At 33.6% G+C, this 18,838-nt stretch overlaps 1 protein-coding gene across 3 annotated transcripts; it reads right to left on the reverse strand.

The window, feature by feature from the left end:
• Positions 1–12,365: 12,365 nt before the first annotated feature.
• LOC145057825 (zinc finger CCCH domain-containing protein 53-like) lies at positions 12,366–16,955 on the reverse strand. 3 transcript variants are annotated; one of them, XM_079005729.1, is made up of 10 exons: positions 16,810–16,951; positions 15,447–16,453; positions 14,925–15,095; positions 14,661–14,840; positions 14,486–14,580; positions 14,187–14,387; positions 13,927–14,083; positions 13,647–13,844; positions 13,472–13,537; positions 12,366–12,746 (listed from the first exon to the last, which is right to left on the reverse strand). In XM_079005729.1, exons 2-9 carry the CDS (start codon positions 16,436–16,438, stop codon positions 13,528–13,530), a joined length of 2,004 nt encoding a protein of 667 aa, XP_078861855.1. In that variant the 5' UTR covers positions 16,439–16,453; positions 16,810–16,951; the 3' UTR covers positions 12,366–12,746; positions 13,472–13,527. The 3 variants fall into 3 exon arrangements, with proteins under 3 accessions (XP_078861855.1, XP_078861857.1, XP_078861856.1); XM_079005731.1 differs by having other exon boundaries at positions 15,477–16,955; XM_079005730.1 differs by having other exon boundaries at positions 13,472–13,534; positions 15,447–16,953.
• Positions 16,956–18,838: the final 1,883 nt, after the last annotated feature.

Raw genomic sequence — 18,838 nt, forward strand, 5'->3', positions numbered from 1 at the left:
CATCTTGTTGCAGAAATGCGTCCCTCGATCATTGATCAACGCCCTAGGCTGTGACAACTCGAAATTTCCATTTGTATGAACATCATCTATTCAATAGAAGCCAGTTCAGTTTCAGTGATTTTCATACTTTTCCGAACAAGTCTATGTACATTAGGGTTTATGTTTTAGGAGATATCAGGAGAGTGGATGCTCCTGGTTTTGTGAAATTTGGGCATTTCAAGTTTCAAAATGTTACAGTCCAAAATCAGGAATAAAAATATTTCCTGCCAAAATATTCCAGGACTATAAATAGTTTTCTGAATTAAATTAATTCATTATTCACAATTCCAAATAGAGAAAAGCCATATTCTCTCTGACGGATCTTCGGGTTTTCATCCCATATTGTGAGTTCATACCCCTTGAATCAACCTTTGAAATGATTTTAAATGTTTTATACACTTTATGGGGGGAGGGGAATACAAGTCAAATACTTATAGTTATTGTTTCAATCACATGTGATTGCATTTAATCACATGTGATTAATAACTAGGAAAACAACGATTTTTACCACTGTTCAAACTGTTTATCAAACTGCTTTACTTTGAAATGTTTTACAAACTCTTTTACTATCCAAACTTATTTATAGACTGTGATTCAAACAAATGCTTCTTATACTTAAACTGTTTTATCAACTTATGCTTTCAAAATGTTTTATAGATCGACATCAAGTCGATCTTCTCTTGAAATTACATTTATGCTACAAATGTCTTATGAAAACTTATTTATGCTTTTATATATTCAATTGCATGCCCATATATGTATAGATATATAAATAATGTTTAAAGGGCTTAGGAAGGCCATCCGCCCTATTTCCTTTTTCTCGATTTGGATGTGGTCTGGTGGGATTTCGGGTGACCATCTGAAGGTCGTTTCCATATTACTTATATATCATATATACATGTATAGACATAAAAGTACTTCCATATTCATACTTATCAGTACATCAATAGTTAGTTACCATCGGGGTAACACAGGAACATATACAGCTATACTAGAAACAAGTACATATACAGCTATACTAGAAACAAGTACATATACAGCTATACTAGAAACAAGTACATATACAGCTATACTAGAAACAAGTACATATACAGCTATACTAGAAACAAGTACATATACAGCTATACTAGAACGAGAAACATTACATATACATGAATACGTAACAATTGTGATCCACTGTGTCGGAGCATGCCTTAAATTTCATGGCCCGAGTTGTAGCCAGAATTCTCTTGGAGGGAGAGCGTGAGTTTGCGTATAGATCTATACTGGATTGACTATCCTACACCTTGCTGCTAGCTACAGCCGGACCTACAGGTCTGCGGGTGCCAAACGTCATTTCTTTATTACGACCATTCATTATGTCGTTGTTACCAGTCGATAGCATGGTGCAATTTATCACAATATACCTTAATATAAATCCGGTTTAAGGTAGTAGTAATTAGTACAACAGCAGTTCTTATTATACAAAACTACAGTACTACAGTGATTTACCCATTACATATTTTAGTGATAATCTCACTTAAGCATTAATGTACAAACTATATTTTATCAAATAATAGTTATACTTGGGTAATTACACACTTTTACAACAGACGAGTTTACAAAACAGTTTAGCCTTGGTAGAAGGTTACTTTTATAGAAAATATAGGATTTTCTGAGAGATTCAAACTTTTACAAACACTTTCAAACATTTACTTACACTTTTACAAACTTATACATTGAGACAGGTTCAAACGTTTTTGACAACAAACATTGACACTAAAATACTTATGAACTCACCAGCTTAATGCTGATAAACTCTTTCAAAATAACTTGTATTCTCAGGTCATCAGTAGACAGGTACCGAGGCCAGCTTTTAAGAAGATGGAGTGCATTCAAGACTCATCTCATATTATTTTGTGTTACATTATTTTGGTGTCTATAACTGTACAGAACACACTTGTATTAAAATTATATATTTAATGCAATGGATGATGTTGTTTGCTTATTTACATTTACTGTGTTGTGATACTATACATGACGTCCTCCGCCCCAGAACGTTTCCGCCGTTCTTGGTTTTGGGGTGTGACATAGGCACACCAAATCTCACAAAAACATTAGACTTTAAAAACTCGATAACCGTTTTGGCATCATCCGATCTTGTGGCTTTGGCTTCAACCCACTTAGAAACATAATCAACCGCGAGCAAGATGTAAACGTTTCCAAACAAAATGGGAAATGGGCCCATGAAATCAATCTCCCATACATCAAAAACTTCACAAACAAGAATGGTATTTTGTGGCATTTGGTTCTTTTGTGAAATGTTTCTCGTTCTTTGGCACCGCTCACAAATTTTACAAAGCATATAACAATTGTGTGACATGGTTGGCCAAGATATTCCACCCTCAAGAACTATTCTCAAAGTTCGGCTAGGCCCGAAGTGTCCCCCACTAATGAAGGCCCATTAATGAAGGAAATACTTTTGGGCCTTATTGGAGGAGTTTGGACTTAGGGTTTTGACCCATGCCTTGAGTTGGGACTCAATTCTAATTAGGTTAATTTGTGTATATTCAGTGTGAGATTTCTAGACCGGTAACCGAGCAATATTTGATCAGCAAATTGAGGTGAGTCATCTCACTGTATCAATGGGTCGAAGGCACTAATGTCGGCCCATTACTTGATATGTGTATTGTTAGTTGTTATGCATTGATTGTATGAAGGCCCTTAGCCCGTGGCACTTGCATGAAGACCATGGGGGTAGCCCATGGCACTTGGATATCAGACCCTGAGGGTAGCCCATGGCATTCCAGATAAAGACCATAGGGGTAGCCCATGGCACTTGGATATCAGACCATGGGGGCAGCCCATGACATTCTAGGTAAAGACCATGGGGGTAGCCCATGGCAACTTTATGTATGTTGCATGGTATTCTGTAGCTGTATGTTATGTGATGTTTTGGGAACTCATTAAGTTGTTGCTTACGGTTTATTTGGGTATTTTCAGGTACTTCCGGTACTAAGAGGAAGGGCCCGGCTTGATGGCGCAACATTCACTCTCCAGCACTTTCCGCATTTATCTGTTTTGATACTCTAATATTTGATACAATATGATGTAATGGATTTTTGGGAACAAATTATGATTGTATTTATATTTTCAAAAATGAAAATATTTATCTGGTTTTTGGGTTGTTACAGTCTTAATGATTAAGACCTTAAAAGTTAGGTTTTGAATTAATATGGAGTATGCCAAGCGTAATTCTGGCTATGCCCAGCGTAGCTAGTTGCGAACCTGTTTCCTTCCAGCCATGTGCTCTACGCTCAGTGTAGAGCTGAGTACGCCACACGTAAAAGTCAACTTCATTGACTTTTTGACCAAATTGTGACTTTTGACCATTTTCTGTGGGATTTGTTCTTAGAAGGGGCAAGATGGTCCTTTTTCCCAAATTATAAATTAGACTTGGCTTGAGAATACTTAAGTATGGAAAAAGTACCTTAATTGTTAATTAGGGTTATTTGGTGTAATTAATAGGCAGAGTCTGTTCCGAAAGTTCGAGTGTGAGTTTTATCAGTCATCTGTGCAAGGTGAGTCTCCTCATTATTCTTACCTATGTGGTAGAATATATGTGTTGACCAATTGGGTCTATGTGCTACTACTGTGTTATGTGATACTGTGTATGCTGAGACTTCGGGTAGTCTCCATGGTTGCTGATAACCCACAGAGTTTGCTGTTTTCCTACTAAGACTTCAGGTGGTCTCCAGGGTTGCTGATAACCTATAATTGTTATTTTGTATATTTTGGGGAACTCACTAAGCTTCGTGCTTACCGTTGTTTATTACATGTGTTTCAGGTACTTCTGATGATCGCGGGAAGGTGAATGTTTGATTGTACACATTCCCATGTAGTTTATGATTTCGGATATTTTGGGACACTGTGATATTTCAATGATGATTTGTATTTGACACTTGTGATTTTCTAAGGATGTTTTTTATGAAAAATGTTTTTATGAGAATTTTAAAAATGAAAATTTTGGATTGAATATTTGAATGTTACACAGAGCATTTGTTTTATAATTGCTTGATAGCTCAACAACTTTAGAGTAAGGTGGCGATGTGGGTGGACCAGCCTATACCCACCTTATTTTTAATATTATTGATCAGATGCAGTGGGTTGATGGCTTGACGTCTGTGCGATTTAAACGAGTTATTATGGACTCAATTTGCTTTATATTGATTTGGGTGCTATGAACGTTTTGAAATGATCTCCTGGAACCAAGAAGATGAAAAAAGATTTTTTGTTTAATTCCATTATTTCATTTTCTTTAAATTTGTATTGTTATAGGAATCATAAGGCTAGTCGAAATTGGAATGAGTTGATGAAAAATCCCCTCATAAACTAATTGTTTTTTTTTTGCTAGTTTTTCGCTAGCTTTTAATACATACAACCGTTCAAAAAAATCGCGGGTTATAGAACCCGCCAAACAACAATCTTGCAATCCCGATACCTCCACGGATTCATTCCCTAGGCAGTGTCGCTCACCATTAATTGGAAATCACCGGCCACTCCGTTCATCCTAATTGGTTGAAATAAAATGAAACTCTCGTGATCATTGACAAAACTTATAAAAAACCTAGCTGATATTACATAAAAATCCAAAATTTTATAATTTTTTCGGCTTAAATCTAAGTTTTAAATTTATCAGAAAACCTTCAAGTGTAGGGTCTCTTTTTCGACTAATATTATAAAAATCCTTATACTATTGAATTTTTCTATTTTACCTTTTTTGTAATTACCAAATTTTTTTTTTTTTTTCATTTTGATCTTTTTAACAGGTTTACCGGGTATTTATAATATTTTTTAGAAACTTAACTTTTTTTTTTTCAAAAAATTGTTATTGACAAATTTTTTGTTTGGGATCAACTTTTTTGTTTGAACTCATTATACACATATTCTTGTTGTTGATGTTGCTTATGATGTTATAAATGAAAGTTCAGTTGCATTTGTGTTTTGCTAATTTGGAAACCGAACATTCTATATATGCAAACTTGGATGGAATTATATAACTAATGGTTTCATGTCTGCTAATTTGGAGAGTAATAGTTGTGCGTCTACTAACATGAAATCATATCACAAATGGTATTGTGTTTGATAATTTGGAGACAGAAGGTTCTACATGCACTAATTTGGAGAAAGAAGGTTCCGTCTATTAATTTAAAAAATGAATAAAAAGGCAATGCCTAAAGGATGAAATAGGCCCAACATGCAATAACTCATGATACTCATATGTAAGCATACATCATCCCAAGTGTCAACATACAAAAACTAGATCATATTGTTTTTATGTGACTGCATCATTGCCATGTACCCTGGGCATGCTTCATTCCTTATATGTTTAGGACATGAGGGTTGAAATAGACCCAAGCACATATATACATGAATGATGAACCTCAAAAACCTTATAAAGCTTTCGTACGTACCACACAAAATCATTTCAACCATAATCATATACGTGAGATAAAACAAGTGCATGATTAACTTAACATTTGTAACATCATTTACCATATAATTTCATAGAATATATATTTATAATCTGGAAATGCAAAGCGTCATAATCATCATTGTCACCATAAATTCATCGTCAAAGAATCAATGTATCATAATCATCATCAACAAATCATCATAGAAGTTAGAACAACGACTAGGGTTATACCGAAAAAAAAAATCAAAATATTAGGTCACTAGAGAAAAAAAAAATCTAACCAAAAATTGACTCGAAAACCATCTAAATTCGTCAAACAAAAAAATACCCCTTTTGTGGGTTTTCTAGAAAAAAAAATGAAAAGTTTGGGTTTAAAGTAAAATTAAATAATTCTTGGATCTCTATTTAATTAACCCAAAAAGTAAATATAAAATTTAGTTATTATTTGAAGAGATAACCTCAAAATAAAGAGAATCTAACATTACATAATTGAAACGTATACTATGTGAGATGTTATGTCAAAATCACATGTGGGTTTTCTGTAATCAAATATAGAGAGAAAAAAACAATGGTTCTGGTTTGATATGCAAACCCGCAAAACCATTGTCTTTTCTTACAGTTCGAGGATTTTAGATAATTAAAAAAGTTCGAAACATCGTTGTCTTATTCATTGAAACTTATATCTCTAAATGACAAACAAATCTACTTTTGGAGATAACCTTTTAGCATTTTCTATTTCTAATCTTTTGTTTTTTATGAAACAAAATCCATTTTCGTACGATTTCTTAGTTGATTAACATATAAACTCGATAAGTATCAATAATTAATATTTATCTTATCTTTATAATATATATATATAATAAAAAGTTAAAGACTATTTTCAAACGATAATTATAAAATTAAAAATATAAAACAACGAATATTGATCATTCATTTTGAAATACTATTTTTATTCAAAAAATCAAATTTTTAAAAATTTTAATTTTTAATTTTTTATAAATTAACAGTAATATCAATATTTTTTTTTAAAACGAGTTCTTTTCTTATAATTTTTATTATATGTATTAATCACATTTGATTAAGTTATGAGAAAATGACAAATATCGTCAAATTTTCTAATGACTTCTCACTTCTTAACAAAAAATCAAGAAATATTTCATAATAACCACTACAATCATAGTATTAAAAATCACCAACTCTTTACACCTGAAACCTACGATTTTGGCCATCTGTAATTCATTTTTTTTCAAATTTCATTATGAAACCATAGGTTTTTTTAAAACTTACGGTATGCTCTCATTAGCCTACGGTTTCCCAAATAGTAGGTTTCGAGAAACCTATGGTTTTGGCCAAAAACCTACGATTTTAGTATATATTTTGGGTAGTTAACTACTATTTGGTATAAATTTGACTCATATTTCATGTTGTTTAACTACCATATCGTATATAGTATATATTAAAAGAAGGTTATTTATTAGATTAAACCTAAGTGTTCTTTTTTTTTTTTTCAAATGTTTTCTCTCAAAATCTAACTATGAGTCCAACTGAGTAATTTTGTGTTGATTATCACTGACGGAAGATGGGAGTTTGTTAACTCCCAGCTATCATATGTATGACGACCGAGATATATGCCAAGAATGTCCTATTATAGTGTGGAGTTTTACAAGACCACCACGTTCACTGAAGTTGTTTATTTGATGAAAAGTAAGACATGTATTAGAGATGAATCAAAAGTTAGGGGTCGTTTGATAATTGCTAACTGTGTTAGAAGCTGATTGGGCTAGAAGTTCTGACTGAGTTAACTTATGACTGGAATTTGTTGTTTGATTTTGCATTTGACTGACTGTGCAAAATGACTATATATCCAACAACACTTTTTATAATAGTTACTTTATGATTAACCATTTAATTTATAACATTACAATGTAATTTACGAAATGATGTACTTTACAACCATTCTTCAAAAAAGATGCATATAAAAATATAACACAAGGACAAAATGATATAATTTACAACTATTCTTCAAAAATATAACACTAGGATCATAAGCAAACTTCAAAAATATAACACTAGGATCATAAGCAAACGGTGTTATGATACAACTACACTATTCTTAAAAAATATAACACTAGGATCATAAGCAAACTTCAAAAATATAACACTAGGATCATAAGCAAACGGTGTTATGATACAACTACACTATTCTTCAAATAATAATGACATTGCTCATCTCTTAAATGTACATAATAGTTAATCAATTCTAAGGTTTATATAATATTCACTCGTAAATATATTTCTTTAGATATAACATAATAAGCTCTTCAATCTTTGTTACAACTAGTATTACTACACACCAACTGAATGACTGGTCTTTGTGGTGCAGGACATATATCATGTGGATCAAACTTGGTGAACTCCTTAACTAAATATGCAAAAATATTTGTGTCTTCTCCAACTGATATAAGCATGGGAATGCCCACTTATTGTAGCTCAAGTCAACACCAGTACCACGCCCTCTTTTACCTTTTCTTCACCCAATACCAATAAATTTATCACTCACCACAAGTCTTTCCCAAGAAGTACAACAACAACCGTGACAAATAGAAACAAAAGAAGCATACCTTCACAGCTTATGGGGTCGCACATAACCAACATACACCCACTTGTACTTCTTTTTAATTGGTTCAATAGTACCTGACCGTCTGGTCGGTTGAAGACCTAGAAACAAAAACCTTAGTCCCAAATCAAAACAACATATTCAGACAACAAATTTAGAGAAAGAAAAAATGAACTGAATTACAATTGTTAGGAAATTGAAACAAGAAAAATTGACTAAAATTGCAAATAATCAAACCTCAATTTCATGAATCGATTTCATTAATTGATCGAAACGATCTAATAAAGAGAAGCGAATTGGTGGTGGTGGATGGAAAAACAATCGATTTTAGAACCTTACTGGAAGAGATGGAGCACAATAGAGGAAATGGAGGAAAACTGTTGTGATGGAAGATTTGTGATGGAGTATGTTGCGACTTCCAGGCAGTGTCGTTGGGTAAATGGGAGGGCAAAGCGTGTCTTTTCCCTGGGTCAGTATAATTTTTTTACGGACCGAATTATTAATTATTGTGGACCGAGTCAGTTAAATGGACTGAGTCAGATAAACAATATTTGCAAATCAAACATTCTGACCAGCCCGAGTCAAACATTTTCGTTTGAATGGACTGGGTCAGCACCAAATCAAACAGCCCCTTAGTATGTCTTACCAACATCTCATGGAATTGTATTATTATGTTATTGTGATGATCGTGATATTAGAAAGTTGATCAAGGTAATCAGTGTTGTTGGTGGTAAATCTGTGTCTGTGTATGTGGTGGTTGAAGAAGGTGATGGGGCTAATGAATTCGTCGATAGAGGAAAAGCATATGCAGCTAACCTATCCAATGGAAAATGGAGCAACAACCCAATAGATACTTTTATAACTCCATATATACCTCAATATCATAGTGTTGCTAAAAATGTAAACGTAGTGCCAGAATTGATTATGTATGTGGAACCGTAGAATTATAAGTATATCGGTAATGATGATGTTGGTACATATCTTAATGATGTGGGTGCACGTGATGACTTTGAACAAAAATCACAAGGCATGGTTAATCGCTTGGGTAATGAAACCAGAAATCAAAAAGTTCCTTTTATGAATGATGGTGAACTACAAGGATACAGGGAGTTTGTGGATTGTGACAAGTTAGATATATTAGATCTAGAGACTATTCCTAATGCAGAAGAATCGGACAATGAACCTAAACTTATGTATTCAGATACCATGTTCCATGGTATGCCCCTATTGCCTTCGTGTCCCGTCAATGATGATGTCAACATTCAATCGTAGAGGTTGGACATAAGTCAAAAGGTCAAGGTTCTAGACATGTTCGATAACAAAGAGTTGCTTAAGCTCGCAATTAGAAAAAAAAAATCATGGTAAAGGGTAGGCAGTATTATAGTATAGGACTAGCAGATCTACTAAAGAAAGGTTCGAGGTGGTTTGCTTGGTTGAAAAATATGTGTGGTTGATTAAGGAAAAGGCGATCAAATCTACTAGTATTTTCCAAGTCAAAAAAAATTGTTGACCAACACACATGTTCTGCTACAGAGTTGAAACCTCAGCATCGACAAATAAACAAAAAAGTGCTCAACCACTTTATCGTCGAGGTTATGGACATAGATTATAAAAGAGTTTATCAGGGGAATGAGATTGTCAGGGATATGAATTCCAAATTTTTAGTTAATATCTCATACCAACAGGCTTGGTGGGTAAAACATTATGTGCTTTTATTGTTAAGAGGTACCAAAGAAGATTCATTTACCAAAGTCCCAATATATATGCATAACTTGGTCAAACATAATCCCATAATGGTTACTCATATTAAAACAAATGAGGATGATCGGTTTGAGTTCGTGAGTATCGTGCTTGGTTGCTCGGTAAGTAATGATACTTATTGTAAAAATATTATACATGATTCATAGTTATTAATTTTTAATGCAATTTTAATTTATTGTAGGTACGAGCTTTCCTCAATTATTGTAGGCTGACACTTATAATAGATGTTGGCCACCTAAAGGGTGAATTCAATCGTACAATGTTGCTTATAGTGACGAAAGACGGACATAATCAAATAATGTTGGTTGCTTATGGAATATGCAAAAGTGAGTGTACAGAGACAAGGTCATGGTTCCTTCAAAAACTGCACGAATGTATAAGCAATGTGGAGGACCTTACATTCATATATGATAGGGCTCTATCAATAGCAACATCCATTGCAAATCAATTCCCTCGCGCCTTTCATGGAATATATGGTATCCATTTGTAATTGTATTTCAACATTGCATCTAAATTCAGAAGGATTAATACAGTAAACTCATTGTTTTGGGAGACTTGCAAAATGTATATTAAATATTTTGATGATGGTATAAAAAAATAAGAAGGGAAAATGTCGGTGTATGGGAATACCTACGAAAAATAAATCCATAAAAATAGGAAAGGGCATATTTCTTGGAAATCGATATTTTCTTATGACGTCAAATAGTGTAGAGTCGATAAATTCAATGTCAAGACATGATATTGGATGGAAGTTCTTGCAATTAAAAAAAAATTAGTAAATTTAAAAATTATTAAAGATATATATTAAAACTAAATAACAAGTTGTTATTCAGTTTTTTTCAACTAGTCGGTTCTTATTTTATAAACCAAAATCAATCCAAAATAATAATTCGATTTGGCTTAAAATCAATCCAAAAATCTGAATATCCGAACCAAATAGTCCAATCCAAATTATTCGATTAGACAATTCGGTTTTAACCAAATAGTGAACAGCCCTAAGCATCTTGGTAGATCTTATTTGAATTGGATAAAATCACCTTTGCACTTTGAAAAAACAAAAGATCTCAACACAATAGTTACAAATATTGATGCCTTGTTAGTACTTTTTTTCTATTAGTTGTCACACTTCAAGATTGCGTCAAAAACTATTAGTAGTGAAAACAAACATGCAAATATCATAATTTGGAAAATGGAAGACATCCACAATTTTTGACAAAAAGTACTGAAACGGCTAGTAAAAGTATTCGACTTTTATTAGAAGTCCACTAGTGACAAGTAATTATTGCATAAACAAGATCTTTCTTTTGTTACACGATGGGTGATTAAAAAGTGAACATATGTTTCAAAGGTAATAATAACAGATCACTGACGTAACAATATTACTAGATTTTATTTTGGGCAAAAGTAAATAGCAAAAGAAAGACATTGATGTAACCACATGCCTACATTTTATTATAATATACCCTAACTTTATGTGTGAGTGGTATATTTTTATAAAGATTAACCCATCAATCAAATAAAAAAACACCACACAATCATGAAATCATGAAAGAGACTGAGAAACAGCAAGATCCACCAACATCATCTCACCCAAACCCTTCCCCAAAAACATGCATCAAAATGTTGTACCATATGCAAAATTGGTTGTACATCAACCATGGTCAATTATAGCATTGGAAACCCCATTTCACATCCTCCAATTTAGTCTCAAAACCTTCAACTCCACATTCAAATTCCCAAGTCATTAAATAAAGCGTTGTACCTTACGCATCGTGGGTTGTACCCTGTACCTTACACCTTATCTATGGTTCTTTAACTCTAGAGGTGTACAATGTGCATCTTTTGTTGTACCTCATCCATGGTCAATAAAGGTATGCAAAACGTATCCTCTAATTGGGCCCCAAAATCCTCAACTCTACAGGAATAACACTTACATGCAAGGGCAGTTTTTAAGTGTATGCCCTTTGACATTTTGACTAAACCCAAATGTACAAGTTTGATTGCATGATGTACAATTTGCATAAAATTATTGTTATCTCTTTGAAAGGACATGTACCATCAAGCCATAATTGAGAAAACATGCCAAAACAGAAAGGCACTAATGCATCTATCAAAACAAAAGGCCAAACACACACACACACACAATAATATGTGAATGAAGCCAGAAAATACTGAAAGTGAAAGGTGTGTGTGTGTGTGTGAATGGTACTCTGAAGATACCAATTGAAAATGGGTTGTCAGCGCCCATGTGACATGGTGGACCTATACCCTTCATGTCCACCCTCAAAGAAACCAAAAAAATCGGACAAAAGACTTACTACCCTAAAGGCCTAAAAACTAATCTTTAATCTTTAAATCAAATGTACAACTTCCATTGCACGAGGTACAACTCACACTAAAAAGATCAGATCAGTCAAATCTCGATTCATTTACCCTTTTGGATCTTGTATCAGTATTGACGATCAAAAAGGACACTAGAAAGGTCAAATCAAGTATACAAAATGGTTGTACCTTAGGGATTAAGAGTTGTACCATACAATAGAGTTGAACATACTAGGGCAGAAAAAGAAATTACCACATAAGTAAAAGAGAAAGTTGCTAACCACTACTACCCTTTTCTTTTGATTTGTTATATGCATGGTTCAATGAGTGTTTGGTGGGGAGGGGGGAGGGGGTCCAACACATAGTTTGAAGGGAAGGGTACAAAAGTAAATAAAGAAAGATACCCTACTCCCATAAAATCAGTTCATCTATCCTTGTTTTCTTTTATGTATTGCATATTATGTATAGTTGTAAGTAGTATGGGGAGAGAGGTTTTGAAGATGATAATCTTGATGTTGTTGATGTTGTTTTTTTATAATCCTGCTCCTACTCCTGCATTAAAAAAAATTAAAAATTAATATAAAATACACAACATAATTCCCATAAGTAATGATGTTTATCCGGTTAAAAAGTTGTATACATAAGATATGTTCATTATCTAGACCGAGTTAACCGTCAGAATGAGACTAAATGACCATTTTACCCTTACATCATAAAAAAACAAATTTAACGATATTCATCGATTTTAACTCCCTAAGCCCATTAGAACACTACGAGGACATTTGTTTATGTTTTTGAAAGCAATGGAATCTGTCAAAGAAATTGGAATCTGTCTTGTGTTTAGTTGGCAGGAAATGGAATCGAACTCGATAAGAAAAAGGATTTTTGGTCTAAGGAAACAAAACACGCCACGGAACGGAATCTCAGATTCCGATTCCGTAGGAATCCAAAAACCAAAGGCCAAGCGAGTACTTGATTATTGAAATAAATATATATAAATCCTACCCTAACTTTAAGCATCTGATGATATATAGACCTAACGTTTGTCCTTCGATATCCATAAAGACGTAACATTTGTCCGACTCAATAACAACAACATTGCGGAGACCCCACACATATTTGGTCCACAAAGGAGAAAAAAAAAAGTAAAACAGGTGTTGACCAAATTGACTTTCGGTCAACAGTATCATTTTGACTCTATTTATAAACACGAATGTACGAGTTTTTTATTATTTTTTTGTTATTCTAAACGAAAAAGATTGATATTATATTCTTACCAAGCAAAGTTAAATCGCTCCATGATCACACCATTGCTGCTAAATTCACCTACATTTTAATGGCTTCTTGCCCACAAAAAAAATAAAAACTGGTAAATATAAAAAATCTAAAAAATGTTAAAGAGATATGAATTAAAAGTTTAGATTTGAAGCAATCTTTTGGTGAATTTTATACCTTGGCATTTGGAAGTAACATGAATTGATAGAACCCCGCATGTCAATGGCGGTTGAAGAGGTGGGAGGGTGGTGGGTAGTGGCGGCACCACCACCGGTTTCAGCCTCCGGGGTGTCAGTCGAGAAAATCGTCTGGTGGTTGGTGGCGGCTGACTTTGTAGGTGATGCAAATAAGTTATCAGGAAGGTTGTGCTCAAAACTGTAATTAAACAAGAAACACATAATCATAAATTAATTCATAATCGATGATAACATCAAAATTCAAAATTCAAAATCCAAACCTTTCTTGTTTATCGGTTTCATTCTGACCGGATTTCTCCTCCTTCCCGGAGCCATTGCCGCCACTATTCCCGCCATCATTCTTCACTTCCGGTGGTGGCACATTTGGATCGGATTCATCACTCGGTGAATTTGTATCATCTTCAGTGCTAATTTTTGCTACATATGTGAAATCGATATTGTTAGTAATAAGAACATGAAAAAACAAAAAACAAAAAAGGATATATTATTTGTTAATTATTATTTATTATTTATTATTTACCTCCAGAAACAACATCTTCATTGTTGACATCTGATGAAAACGTTGAAGAAGCAGATAAATTGTGCTGAAACTGATGATTTTTTAGCTCATTTAACTGCAAATTCATCATTCTTCTATCTTGGATTTCAATTGCATGTTGTAATTCTGCACGTTCCTCTAATTTTCTTCTCAAAATCATCTCATGATTAAACATTCGTGCACCTGTTTATATTTTATTAAAATCATCTAAGATTAAACATTATATTATAACATTTAAAATTACGATTAAATGTTTATATAGATTTGATATTTTTGCTCACCAAAGGGGATATGATCGAATGGCTCAGCAGATTCAATTGCAGTTGGACTCAAACACCCAGAAAAATCTCCTCTTTCAATTTGTTGCTGATGCTTCCTACATAAAATAAGGGGATATTTAATATTTTAATCATTTGTGACAAAAAAAGAGAAAGTGTCGCGAATGGTGGTTCATACTTGTCTGGGATTTTGCCCTTTTCTTTATAAGGTTTAACAAGAACCCGTGAATCACATACAAAATGTGGATTTCCTTTTGCTAAAATCGCTTTGACAGTTTCAGGAAGCATAAATGTGACAAATCCAAACATTCGTTTTTGTTGATACGGGATTCTCACATCTTGAACAGGTCCAAACATGCTTCAAAAGATTAAAGAAATGGGAAATCTTTAGTTCTTGAAAGCAAAGGGTTAAAATCAAGATTGTTTGTTTATGAAATGAGACCTGAAGTAATTTGAAACATCTTCTTCTTTGAAAGTACTATCAGCTGGAAATGTCAAGTAAATTTGTCGTGAACTTGAATTTGAATTCCCAAACCCTAAAAAATCATTCCGATCAGGTCGACAACGACCAAATTTGTGAAATTCATCACCCATCATCAATGCTGCTGCTGATCTAAAAGACAGAATAAATCCATGATCAAATACGAAGTTTTTAAATACAGAAAGTTTTATATATGTAGGTGGTAAAGCCAAACATGACCTAACTTTATCCACAAAAACAAGAAAAGATTCTTTTTTTTTTCTTTACCCTTTTCTTCTATATGCATTTCAAGAAGAAATCCAACATGAGAAACGGAAAAAGAAGGCTTTAAAGAACTAATAATAGCATATAATTGCAGCATAATTATGCTGTTCCTCTTTTTCCAGATACTAAAGAAATCCAACATACGAAACTATAGGTTGAAGAATAACCAATAAAGTGGTAATTTTTGAGTAATAATGAGGGAGATGACTTTAACTTTACCTAGGATTCTCGTTGAGAAAGTTCATGCACCTGTTGAAAGGAAAAGGAGGAACTCCGCCTCCGGTCATGGCTGCAATTCGTTGCTGCTGCTGTTGAATGGCTTTAAACCTAAGCAAATCTTCGAAAGCATCGATTTTTCCGGTGGGAGAACCGACGACTGCTGTAGGTGAAGATGAACCGAGCCCTAGTTCTTCACCGAAACCGCCGTTACCATGAACGAACTTACAGGAAGTACCGTTTTTACAAAACCCTCGAGCGAAGTACATGCAAGGTCTCCAGCCACCACCCATATCGTCGTTTCCGCCTCCACCGCCAAGAAAAACATCGTTCACCGAGCAACTCCTCCGGTGTAGATGGTGGTGATGCAAGTCGCCACAGTTACCCGTTTCGACAGACCAATTTGAACTATCATTAGGGTAGGGGAAGAGAACCGAGTCACTACGACCACCGGGGCTCACCATTGGGTCTATAAAGTCGACATTTTTAGATTCGTCGAAGAAGGAAAGCTGATCGGGAACAACTTGCAGTCCATTGTTAGTACTATACTCCTCGGTGGGATCGTTAAAATTGTTGTAAAACGACGAAGCAGAAGAACCACCACCGTTTACCACAGCAGCGTAAGAAGCCGGACGAGGGCTACCCCGGTGATGATGATGATCGGGGAAAGACCCAGATAAAGACCAAGGCGAACTCGGCGAAGATGGGTTCATGTGATGAAACCCATTGTTGGGAATGATGATTTGAGGGGAATTTCGGTGCATAAACAGCGAAGGAGTCGAAGGTGCAGAAGAAGCATTCGACGAAATGTCTAAGAAATTTTTGGCTTGTTTTATGACGGAAACCAGAAGGTTTTCTGGGCCAAACGCCAGCCTTATCATCTCATTTTCTCCTTGGTCTTGTATGAGTATGTATCCCATGATTTTTGAAGCATTTTCTGGATCTAATTTTTGGATCCTTGACATCACCATTTTCGTAGCTTCAACTGTATCCATGGTGGTGTATAAACCCTGTAAAAAAACACTTTTATTTCAAAAAGAAAACAAAAACAAAACACAGTCGCTCTCAGTCACTCGACCACCATTTTTGTTTGCTTCACCTTTCTCTCTCTACAACAAAAAAAGCATCGAATTTTAGAGAGAGAAAGAAGCGGAGGGAGAAGGAAAAGGTGGGATTTTTTTTATTTTATTTTTGAACAGTGAGTAAAAACCTTCACTTTAGTTACAGAGAGAGAGAGGAGATATAAGATAGATGATATAGAGTGAGAGAGAGAAACGGAGAGAAAAACGTTCAACGGTTCGGCTTGTTTTTGGGGATTAATGAGAGAGAAGATGACAAAATGTACAAGAGATTATGCAACACGTACAACTCCTGTAAGCAATTTTGATGCTTTGCTGTATCCCACATACAGATTATAAGTTGGATGAGTCAAAGAGGGTTTGTTTGTTGTTGCTGTTTAAAGCTTTTGGTTTTGGTGAGAGGGTTTGGAATTGGAGCTTTGGGGAAGATGAAGCAAAGGGATAGGTTGTGGGGTGGGGTGGGGGGAGTGGGTGTCAGGTGTGTTACAATCTTTTTTTTATTTAATTTTTTTTATGTAAGTCTATAAATATTCTAAAAGATTGACTATATTATTATTTTTGTTATTATTGTTTTATTAAAATATGTTATATAAAATTAAAACTGTAAAAACAACAGTGGGCTTTGGGGTTTGTTGTCTTATGAGTTGCAGCCACCACAACTTTTTATATTAGTGAAAACTTTGCAGAGGTTTTTGGGGCAGAGGAAAAGAAATTAGGTAAAGAAAATAAATGGGAGTGGATTAAATTTATACAAATTATCTTGAAAAGGACAAAATAAGATGGTTTCATGTTTTTTAAGTAATTTGTTTAAGGACAAAATAAAAAATTATTATAATATTGAAATTGGTCAAAATAAGTGTTGGGACTTTCTTGTAATTTATACGAAAAGGGTTTTAAAGGATTTTATATTTTAAATTTTAATGACCAACAAGTGTATTTACGAAATGAGTATTGATAACTTTTATCTTAATTTAAAAATTAAGTTTTAGCAATGGAAAATTTAATTAATCATGTGGATGTTAATTACGCTTCTTTTATTGAATAAATATATTTTTAATAGCAAATTGATCATGTGTATTTTAGAAAAGTTTTGTTTAATTATCTTTTGAAACTTGAAGTATCACAAAACTATAAAATTGTCCATGTTCATAAAGTTTTTGAAATAAATTGAATGTTCAAAATCAAAAATTTTACCTAAGTTTGGTCTCCCTATATGCTTGAAAGGTCAATTTTTTAATTTTTTTTTCATTTTTTTTATTTATTTAGTATTTAAATAATTAGAAAAAAAATTATTTATCTCTCACACACACATCGAAGACCTTCCCGTTCTCATTGCTAATCTCTTCCATCTTCAAAACTCATTTCCTCCACTTACAAATCTATCTCCATTAACGAATCCATGTAACAAACACATAAATTGAAAACATTAAAACCTACAAGTCAAGAACACTCACTCACAAACTTATATCCTCCACCAACGAATCCATCCTTCTTGTTTTCTATAATCACATATATGAATTTGAACATGATTTACACATGTGTTTTTGTTTACTGAGTCGAAATTGAAATTGAATAAAAACACACAAAAGTACACAAAAACACAATAAAAAAATAGAAGTTGAAACACACATGCACAACCAAAATCAAAATCAAATTCAAAGCTTTAACTTCCTCTTCAAAGTCATTTGTACCATAACATTATGAAAATTGTTTAAAAACCCAAATTTGCTAACAATAGATATGTACCATCGACGAATTCTCCTTCTTCTTCTCTGTTTCTCCGACTCCATTGACTAAAATCATAGAACAAGCAATCAAAATCAGCAATCGATATTGAAGGATGTTTCATTGGGTGACGAGTGGAATTACAAAACTAGGCAAAAACGAAACTGTGACATCCCCATTTTCACAGCCAAAAAAGACCGATTTTGTTTATGCTTGTTTGAAAATCAAAGTAATATTTTTCATAAAAGTGTTGCGGAATTTGTTCCCAGTAAAACACAATAAATGCATTATCAAGGCATTTCCGAAGAAAAGTATTTTTAGTCATTTTAAAACATCTGGGATGTCATCATCAATATAGAAACATAAGCATAAACAGAACTTATATTCATTATCACTAGTGATTTATATCTCCTTAATCTCTCAGTGTAATGTGACTTCATATCAACACCTGTGATATAAATAAACTGAGTGGGTTAGGTTGGGAAACCTTGTAAGTATATAGGGTTTTCAACCCACAATAATATAATTATTATGTTTAATCATCAAACAGTTAACCCAATTACTCATCCTCATTATCTTATTTACTCTTAA

This window comes from Lactuca serriola, chromosome 6 (assembly GCF_051521515.1).
Source record: "Lactuca serriola cultivar US96UC23 chromosome 6, Lser_US96UC23_V15, whole genome shotgun sequence".
NCBI lineage: Eukaryota > Viridiplantae > Streptophyta > Magnoliopsida > Asterales > Asteraceae > Lactuca > Lactuca serriola.

Excerpts from the sequence above, each read along its gene's own strand:
- LOC145057825 (XM_079005729.1), bottom strand. The coding sequence starts at position 16,438 with ATGGATACAGTTGAAGCTACGAAAATGGTGATGTCAAGGATCCAAAAA. Across the intron at positions 14,841-14,924 it reads GATGTTTCAAATTACTTCAG|CATGTTTGGACCTGTTCAAG; the intron begins GTCTCATTTCAT and ends AATCTTTTGAAG. Across the intron at positions 14,581-14,660 it reads AAGGGCAAAATCCCAGACAA|GAAGCATCAGCAACAAATTG; the intron begins GTATGAACCACC and ends TATTTTATGTAG.